This window comes from Gymnoscopelus microlampas, assembly GCF_963454915.1.
Source record: "Gymnoscopelus microlampas genome assembly, chromosome: 6".
NCBI classification, from domain to species: Eukaryota; Metazoa; Chordata; class Actinopteri; order Myctophiformes; family Myctophidae; genus Gymnoscopelus; species Gymnoscopelus microlampas.
Genome location: NC_139943.1, coordinates 52,567,312 through 52,577,592, shown reverse-complemented (window position 1 = coordinate 52,577,592; position 10,281 = coordinate 52,567,312). Strand labels below are relative to the sequence as shown.

General features: G+C 39.1%; 1 protein-coding gene across 1 annotated transcript; it reads left to right on the top strand.

The window, feature by feature from the left end:
• Positions 1-225: 225 nt before the first annotated feature.
• On the top strand, positions 226-8,502 carry LOC311046579 (troponin I, fast skeletal muscle-like). The gene is made up of 7 exons (XM_084058975.1): positions 226-313; positions 1,259-1,291; positions 1,783-1,819; positions 5,960-6,088; positions 6,496-6,585; positions 7,204-7,380; positions 8,130-8,502. The coding sequence occupies exons 2-7, from the start codon at positions 1,284-1,286 to the stop codon at positions 8,199-8,201; spliced, it is 513 nt and encodes a 170-aa protein (XP_083915101.1). The 5' UTR covers positions 226-313; positions 1,259-1,283; the 3' UTR covers positions 8,202-8,502.
• The last annotated feature ends 1,779 nt before the right edge of the window (positions 8,503-10,281 follow it).

The following is a 10,281-nucleotide window of genomic DNA, read 5'->3' as shown; positions in this document are numbered from 1 at the left end:
GGGAGAATCATGATGATTTTCCTCCCCTTTTTTAGCATCCAAGTGGCACCGGGACTGAGTCATAAAAAGATACGTGATCAGGCTCCTCCTCGAAGATGGCTGATTTACAGGGTGAGTTGGCAGGCGATGATGATATTTCAGGAGCTTGCCGGCCTATTGGTTCTCATAACGCCTTCATTTCCATAAACAGGCCCGGATCCAAATGTGGCCCCCCATATATACCCCGTGTAATGTCTTTTCACCGCGACTAGCCAGTGTGTTTCTTTCTCCACAAAGGCACTGCTCCTATTCCCTCCTCATCTTTCTTGTATAGGTGAGATATACTTCTGTTTATTCCTCTTTCTCCCTCTATCTATCTACACACTTTTGAATGAGGCCAGTAGAACTGTGATGTGGAGTTGTTATCGAGTCGATGATCTTGACCGTTGCTTGTCTTTTGGGGAAGCCTGCGGCAGTATGTGTGAAAGCGTTAAAACGTGTGGCAGAAATGTGATTCTTGCAAGTCGGCTGAAAGAATCTACTTGGTAGAGTGGAGTTAGCAGGTCTGCACATGCAGTGTATTTTTGTTGTTGAGTTATTTGGTATTACAGTATGGATTTTTAAAATTGAAGCTATAGCGGGATATTACAGTAAAATAAAATGTGAAGCTTCACCCTATTTAGCTCCGTTCAGTGTCTTTAAGAATTTGTATCGAGTAGAATTAGATTTGTAGACATGCATTTGCATCTGTGTTCAATGAGGCCAGTTGCTGTTCCTTTGTTTGTCTTTGTGTTTCTGCCAGTTGCTTTGGACATTATGATTAGGGGCAAAAAAGGACCTCTTTATGACATTTCATTGTATTGAGAACATAAGGCACTTTGCTGTGTTACTTTTGAAAGCAAATACTGATTGAGTTGGGACGAGGTCGTAACTGTATACTTGCGCAGCATTTCAACAATCTTTTGCCGCCGGACCCATGTGTACCGAGTGTTAAGGCTCAACGCATTCCTTTTAGGAGCTAAATTCCGTGTTGAGTGTTGATGTACGGGGTCTTAGCATCTGAAAAATTACTTATCAAGGAGCCTGAGTCCGGACATTTAATCCGGCCGCCTAAAATTAGCCCGCGTTACTCCTTGAGTTCGAAACCCCATCAACGATCAAATGGATCGTGTTTCCTTGGAACGCCATCATGGTCAGTTCTGATATCCAAGTTAATGAACAGGTGTGTCCTCATCTTCTCCTCCACATCTTTCCTTTCTCTTGTTGTTTGCCTCAACAGGTTGTGAAGCACAAAAACAGCCAAGATGTCTGAGTAAGTGGCTTGTTTCTTGCTTATGAATATATGTTAACCCATTAGACCTGGAAACCCTATAGGCTACCTTCTTATTCCCTTCAATACGATTGAAGGGTCCTTGACAATTTGTTTTTGTCAAGGACCCCCAAATTGATATACATTTGGCCGCGAAACCCCATCTGAAAATATTTTGTTCCAGGGACCCCCAGTGTTTTAAAAAACAAGAAAAAAATGCAATTTTTCAAAATGTGTTTAAAAATAGCAGATGTACAATCTCACTGCTTGTATATCTACTATTTTTGAAAAGCCAACGTATAATATTTTTGAACAAAAATGTCAAGTTCTTCAGAAAACTTTAGGTTAGGATTTAGAAGCTGTTTTTTTTTTAATCGGCCTCAGGTCTAAATGGGTTAATATGATTTATATGTCTATATCCACATACTTGGTTATTTACCGATCAGACCGCAGCATGATGTTAACAATGCTGCGTTTCATTTGTCTCTCGTTAGGAAAAAGATGTCCTCCAGCCGCAAGCATCACCTGAAGGTATGATACTATTCCTTTATTCAGTCAGTCTGTGGGGACTGTGGGAATTGGCACATGCTATATAGTGAAATCCTGAGTGATCATTTAAAACCCTCTGGCGTCTCACATTTTGCTTTATATTGCAATTTGAATGGGTACTGGGTCATGGGTGTCCTGGCCAACTTGGAAGGATTTTAAAGAGTGTAAAAAATAATAAATTAACGCTGAGCGTTTTGTTGTGTGTAGTTTAGGAACTTGACGATGATGATATACAGTTACCATACAAACAATGTAGAGAGACATTCGTACATGTATGTGTTTATATGTGCGAGTGCACATTTTGTGTGATTCTGTGAGGGCATAGATTGCATCTTGAGCGTTTTCATCTTTCACATGCAAGCGTTCATTGCATTTATGTCCTTTCTGCAAGTTTGATTGGTTTCATATTTGCCTGGTAAAATTATAGAACCGAAACTTTATAAACTTTGTATAAAACCTGGGTTTGTTCCACTCCTATTATTTTTACCACTTTAACCCTGGCGTCCATATTTTGGGCATGTCAGGTGAAATAATTTTCACAAATCTTTTGATAATACCTGATCTACGAGCTCACAATGCGTTGCAATGTGACATGTTGTGAGCTTGTAGATTGGCTATTTACGGGTTGCTGTTGTTTTTTTGGTCCAAACTTTTTGTCCAAACGTTTGAAAGAGTAAAAAGGTAAAATACATTAAATAAATAAAAAGCAGTTAAAAGAAAATGCAAAAAATTGGCATATGTTGTTAACCAGGCCTCCATCATTTTGGCATCTTGTGATTATATGGTTGCATGGCAAATCAATTCTTGTCATGATTTGATCTGAAATCATGTGGCAGTTTGAGGACGGTTAAGGCAAATTTCTACTATATACTCAACATATTTCAGTCAACATATTTCAGTCAACATATTTCAGTTGAAAATATGTGTATTTGTTTTTATTCCCTGGCACTTGTCGAAAGGGTCGAGTTACAGTGAAAACATATATTAGCCTTTAGGGTAGTCGTGATCTGCTTGTTGTTGGTTTTCAATTAAATTGTTTACTATGGTGAACAATGTCAATAATTGTGAAGATATCTGCAGTTTTGCAGTATTTGTGAAAATGTGCTACGTTTGTAAAGATTACCAAATAATACATTATGTGATATATTGTTTTACTTAAGTAAAAGTATCAATACTGCAATGTAGCTATACAGAAGTCACGTATTCAAAACGTACTTGAGTAAAATTGCAAAAGTATCGGCATCAGAATATTTAAAAGTATGAAAAGTAAAAGTACACATTGTGCATATCCATTTCACAAGTTCAAAATGTATAAAAGAATCTTTTGAAAATAGCGATCTACAAGCTCACAATGCGACGCATTGTGAGCTTTGCATATTTTCAATAGGCCGAAATATATACAGTATATAGGGCTGAAGTGGTTAGTGTGTTTTGTAATAATAATCAAAATCTACAATGTAACTAGTAACAAAAGTTTTCATATAATTGTAGTGGAGTATAAAGTACAATATTTTCCTCTGAGATGTAGTGGGGTAGAAGTCAAAGTATTGAAAATTGTAAATACTGAAGATTGTACTTGTGCTGTACTTCAGTACATGTTTGTTAATTTACACCAGTGCTTCCCTCTGAGATATCACATCTCTACTAAAACCATTGCCATGAGAGAAGTGTTCCTTGCGCCTCCTGGTGGCCGAACAAAGAACAAGCTTTGAGATTATTCTGTTGACGAGCAGCTCAGATATACAGTGGTGTAAAGTAACTAAGTACATTTTATCAAGTACTTAAGTACAATTTTGAGGTACTTTTACTTTACAAGAGTTATTTCCAATTTTCAATACTTTTACTTCTACTCCACTACATTTCTGAGGCAAATATTACACTTTTACTCCACCACTTTATTTGAAAACTTTAGTTACTAGTTACGTAGATTTGTATTATTATTACAAAGCATACATTAACCACTTCAAGCCCTATATGCATTTTACCCATTTGAAAATATCTGATCTACACCTCACAATGCGTCGCAGCTTGTAGATCTGCTATTTTCAAAAGTTTATACATTCTGCCTAATGAGTACTTTCTACTTTTGGTACTTTAATTTTGATACCAATACTTTTACTTGTAACAGAGCAGTTCTACATTGCAGTATTGAAACCTTTACTTAAGTAAAACAATTTGAGTACTTTTCCCATCACTGCAGATATACAAAATATTTGTTCCTTCTGCTGTAAGGCTACAGGTGCGATTCCAACGTACCGATTGCTGACATTTTTCACAAGTAAAATAATGCTTTCTATTGTTACATGGATTATACTTGTAACTGTATTTGTCTGTAAAATACAGTAAAGTTTTGCCGTTTCAAACATGTAAACTGTGTAGCCAGCAGTGATGACTTTAATGGCTAATTACATATTTCATTAGCAGGACCCTTTTGACAAAATGTTGCTCAACAGAATAGTGCATTTTCAACTGATTCACTTGACGGAAATTATATCAAAATGCATTGTCAAATTAGCCTTAAGTTATTTAGAATTAGAATAAGAGATTGTTTGGGATGTGGACGCTGTTCTGAGAGGCTTATACAACCAGAGGGCTCAGATCAAAGTTTTGACTTACTTAGACATCTTAGGATCTTAATACACTGATATTTGATCGAATTCTCCTCATAATTGTCTCAAAATATGGTCCTGCTACAAGAAAATCATATACCCCCCCCAAATGTACCCTTACAGGTCTGTAACTCTGAGAGTGTAACTCTCTGAGTTATGGGGGTTCCGTGGCGTATATGCCACACCGGGGGGTCCTTGAAATTAAATATTTTGAGCACCACTTCATTAGTAGTATATAGTCGAATAGTCGAATAGAGACACCCCTGTTTTAAAGAGAGAGTGTATAATACACAACATAGGTATGCAGCAGTGCTGTAAAGTAACTCAGTTCATTTACTCAAGTATTGTACTTAGGTACAATTTTGAGGTACTTTTACCTAAGTACAATTTTGAGGTACTTTTACTTTACAGGAGTATTTCCAATGTTCAGTACTTTTACTTCTACTCCACTACATCTCAGAGGCAAATATTGTACTTTTACTCCACTACAATTATTTGAAAACTTTTGTTACTAGCTACTTTGCAGATTTAATTATTTCATTATAAAACATACATTAACCACTTTAGCCCTATTTTATACCTAGGCTATTTGAAAATAGCCGGTCTACAAGCTCACAACGCGCCGCATCGCGACGCGTTGTGAGCTTGTAGATCTGCTCTTTTCAAACGTCTTAGTACTTTTACTTTTGGTACTTTAAGTACATTTTGATACCAATACTTTTGTACTTTTACTCAAGTCCATTTTGAATTCCGGACTTTTACTTGTAACAGAGTAGTTCTACATTGCGGTATTGATACTTTTACTTAAGTAAAACATTTGAGCACTTTTCCCACCACTGGTATGCAGGCAGGACTTTATATTATGGTCATCCCATTGAAACAGCTGTTAAAACTGATCAGGGTTGGGGTCAGACACTCCCAGCAGTACAGTGTTGTTGTTGACAGTACGGGCCAGCAGAGGGCAGCAGCGCGCTGTATTTCTAACAGGGGGAAGTCAGAGTTGTGAGTCAGAGTTGTGAGCTTCAAATTAAGCCAATTTCAATTCCTGCCGCATCAGTTTGAAGTCCATTTGAGAGAACGCAGAGTCTCAAACTGTGATTCTTTTTTTTGTGAAAAACAAAACAAATGTGTATAACTTAAACCCTATATACCACTGTTTCCCAAACATTGGGTCGGGACACTTTATATTAAGATAAAAAAATAAACCAAAAACAATTATAATTCCCATAAAAAAAAAAAGATGCTTAAGAAGTTGTGTAAATAGCAGATCTACAAGCTCGCAAAGCGGCGCGAAGCGACACTGCTGTGAGCTACGGTTGTGAGCTAGCAGATCTGCTATTTTTACTAGTTTGGGTGCCGTGGCAAATGTCAACTTTTTTAGCTAAAATGTTTGGGAACCACCACTGCTGTGTAGTGTTTCCCTCTAAACCAAAATGTCTTTGCAGAAGGACTGAAAGTTCGCGCCCACAATAGGGCCGTTAACTAACATTTATCTATCTATCTATCTCTCCAGACGCTGATGCTGACCATTGCGGCCCAGTGGCTGGAGACAGAGAAGAAAGAGTTGGTTCAGGCGAAGGATACCTACATGAAGGAGACCTGCGGCTCCTGCGTCACTTCTGGAGACCAGGCGGCACTGATTGTATAACCTTCATGTCACTCTTATCATGTCTTCTTACGCACGCACGCACGCACGCACGCACGCACGCACGCACGCACGCACGCACGCACGCACGCACGCACACACACACACACACACACACACACACACACACACACACACACACACACACACACACACACACACACACACACACACACACACACACACACACACACACACACACACACACACACACACACACACACACACACACACACACACACACACACACACACACACGCTAATCCCCAACTTGTATAGTTTTTAGTATTTGTCCTGTCAGTGACTGATTATACAGTATGCAACGTGTGTGTGTGTGTGTGTGTGTGTGTGTGTGTGTGTGTGTGTGTGTGTGTGTGTGTGTGTGTGTGTGCCTTCGTGAACAGGAAATTTGTAAAAAGCTAGCGGCACGGGTTGACACGATTGATGAGGAGAGGTACGACGCAGAGGCCAAAGTGGTGAAGGGCGACAAAGAGGTAGAGTGCCTTAATTCCTGTGTTGAACACAAGCTATGAGCTGTATATTAACAACCCATTCAATCTGGGAACGTCTGTGTCATCTGTGTCATTTTAATATTTATTTGGCTATTTTTTGAAAAATCGTGGAAAAATGTGTGCAAAATCTTATGTTCATATATGAACATATATATATAACATATATATATGTTTTAAAGTGAAAATGTTTAACTCCGATCTTTGCTTCTGGGGGGGTCCCTGGAACAACATATTTTGACATATTTTTTGGGGGCAGAAAATAAAATATGTCCGCCAGACGGAAATTATTGTTATTTACTCCACTGCACCCTCAGATCTCGTCAATATAAGTTACCATTGACCACTATTTTATACGTATGGTGTTACGCGGCGCAAATACCTGATCTACAAGCTCACAACACATTGCACCGTGACTCCTCATGAGCATGTAGAGCTGATATTCCCGCATTTTTTTTGGTAATAGATCTTTGAGCATTTGTTACGTGACGCGCGTCATGCGATGGGAGTACAAATTAAGCTTATATTAGGAAGTGGCATCGATACACCAATATGCACCGCTCGCTCACACGACTTGACCCTTGTGTGATCCCTCCTCCTTAGATTGAAGAGCTGAGGATCAAGATGGTGGACCTGGGTGGAGTCAAGAAGCCCGCCCTGAAGAAAGTACGCATGTCCGCCAGCGCCATGCTGGCGGCTCTGCTGGGCACCAAGCACACGGTCAACATGGACCTGAGGGCCGGCCTGAAGACGGTCAAGAAGGAGAAGAAGGAGGAGGATGTAAGACATTTAAAGATACCGGACGAACAGCAGCCGCACACTTAAAAAAAAACCACTGTGCAGACATCTGTTTAATGAAAGCTTTCATGAAAGCCTTGCATTAAACTGATATCTGCACAGTGTTTTCAGTGTGCGCCTGCTGTTTGTTCCGTTTTATAGTGTTTTTTTATTCAGCTCCAGTACCACGTTTACGTCTACGTTCACAAAGCTGCAAGCCATAAACCCTAACTTTCTTTTCTTTTTTGTGAATGAAACATCATTTTGACCAATCTGCATGGTATAGTATATGTTAATTCCAATATAACCAACACAACCGCCGGTCGTATGAACACTATAGGTTGACAGTGGTATTGGCAGGAAACTCAAAATCTATCTGTCAACAGCAAGCAAGTTATGAATTGCAGCTTTCATTAATACAATGTTATTTTAACCAATCCGTGTGGTAGAGTGTGTCAATACACTTAAGCAGTACAACTGTAGTAGTTAGAAGTGATCTCCCTAACTTACTTAGAGTTACTGAGATACAGTCATATAGGAAGAATAAATAATCACACATTACAGAATCCCATGCAGGAAAATACGTAAGTAGTAAGCCTATAGGGCGGAATTCTGTCATTTGTGATGTTTATTCTTCCTACGACTGTAGTTTTTAAATCGTTGCAGTTATCCCTCTCCGTTGGGAGAGGGAGACGAGCAGAGGAAGTGAAGATTCCTGTCCTGATACATGAATATGTTTTTATGTCATGCAGACTGCAGGTGCCGGCGACTGGCGCCAGAACGTTGAAGACAAAGCTGACAGGAAGAAGATGTTTGAGGCATAAACAATTCAACTTCATTCTCGTATTTGCTCTGGGCTGTTAGAAACTTTTTATGGACGACTGCACAGACGTGACATTTTAAATTTAATTGAAATGCCCTTTGTTTCGTTAAAGCTTCAAGATTCAGCTTGATGCCTGTCATTGCACTGTACATTTTGTATAGTTTGACGTACAGTAGGATTTGACACACTGTTGCAGTTATGAGTTGTAGATCAAAGGCCTATCATCGCCCAGAGCTATTTATCCAGTTCGCATTTAGTACGTGTGTTTTCTGGTAATTTTATAATAAATGTGTTTGATTTCATACACTTTGTTCTCGTCAGATATTTTGTCTTTCGCTCACTGGTGGGTTACAGTTGGAGTGCATGACTGTATATTATGTTGAGTATGATACCAAAGCACAGCTGCAACACACATAGAACCCACAGAATAATATAACCATATATGCAAGACCGTTCAGCACCCGTGAATATGAGACAATTCCTTCGAAGAAATTTGGTTGATTACTTGGCTGATTCCGCAGGGGGGGCTTGACAACTTGTCTCTGAATTGAACCCCTTTATTCTGCAACTATAGACTTTTCTCTTTTCAGACGATAAATCGTGAATTCGTTTTTCACAATGGGCTCTCGCTCTAATTAGGTTGTATTGAGCACTTCAGCTATAATCCTGTGCATTGCCAGTGAATGATGAGACATCATATGCGATGAGACAACATTATTTTGTGTGAACGTTGCCAAGCTAGGGTTGATATGAAATGTATTCAACGACATGGACAAGGAATAGCAACTATACTTGACGATGGGGGTCGATGAGAATCAGTCCAAGTAATAATCCAAATGAGATATATATAGTTGTGGTGCATCAAAAGTAAATAGGAAGCCACACTAATTTCTTTAAGAATTCCTCTGTACCGAGACCTCTAAACCAAGCTTTTAAAGGGATAGTTCACACCCAAAATGACTTTTTTTCCCATCGATTACACACCCCATGGAGACTTGAATTCATGGAGATTTTTTTGTTTTTGTCGCATTCCTAAGCCAATAATTAAATGACCAGCGGTGGCTCCGGTAGAAGACACAAAGTGTCAACTTTGAGTCTCCTACCGGAGACATTAGCATCTTTCCACCGGTCATCAATTTATTGGCTTAGGAATGCGGCAAAAACTAAAACGTCTCCATGAATTCAAGGCTTCATGGGGTGTGTAATCGATGGGAAAAAAAGTTTTTTTTTTTGGGTGAACTATCCCTTTAAGGCTGTTGAGTGGAGGTGATTGTTTTGGATGTCACTGCCAATAGATGGACATGCAGGACATCGACCACTAGATGGCGATAGATCCCTTCTTGGCCTCAAAGTAGGCTACATCAAAGAGACTTCAAACAGTGATTTATATAGACCACTGTGTAGGTCATGGAGAAGGTGAGCAACACTTGTTTACATTTTGACATCAAGTCTGTGTGTGTTATTTGGAGGCGGCATAAAAGTGACATCATTACATAATTTTGACTAATGTTAAATATTTGGTGGTATCATCATCTTACAATGAGTTGAAAACTTTAGTTACTAGTTACTTTGAAGATTTTGATTATTATTACAAAACGTACATTAACCACTTCCACCGTATGTACATTTCTGCCATTTGAAAATAGCCGATCTACAAGCTCACAATGTGTCGCATAGATGAGCGTGTAGATCTTCAAAAGATTTTTATACATTTGAAAACTTGTGAAATGGCATTCTGCAAAATGAGCACTTTTACTTTTGTACGTTAAGTATATTTTGATACCAACACTTTTGTACTTTTACTCCATCCTTAAGTCCATTTTGAATTCCGGACTTTTACTCGTAACAGAGTATTTCTACATTGCAGTACTTTTTCCACCACTGACCATTGGCTTCTTTTCCCTCGTTTTGTGTACAAGGCACATTGCCTCGTCAGTCCTGAATGCTGAAACAAGACCTACCTAAAGATCCTATACTAAGGGTCTGGCCAAAGGAGCCAGAGTTCTAAGGTCAACCGGCCAGAAGAAGGATGGAGGTATTTCAGGAGCTGACCAGCCCATTGGACTGACCGTCCCTACAGC

Excerpts from the sequence above, each read along its gene's own strand:
- LOC311046579 (XM_084058975.1), top strand. Across the intron at positions 1,820-5,959 it reads GCCGCAAGCATCACCTGAAG|ACGCTGATGCTGACCATTGC; the intron begins GTATGATACTAT and ends CTATCTCTCCAG. Across the intron at positions 6,586-7,203 it reads TGGTGAAGGGCGACAAAGAG|ATTGAAGAGCTGAGGATCAA; the intron begins GTAGAGTGCCTT and ends CCTCCTCCTTAG.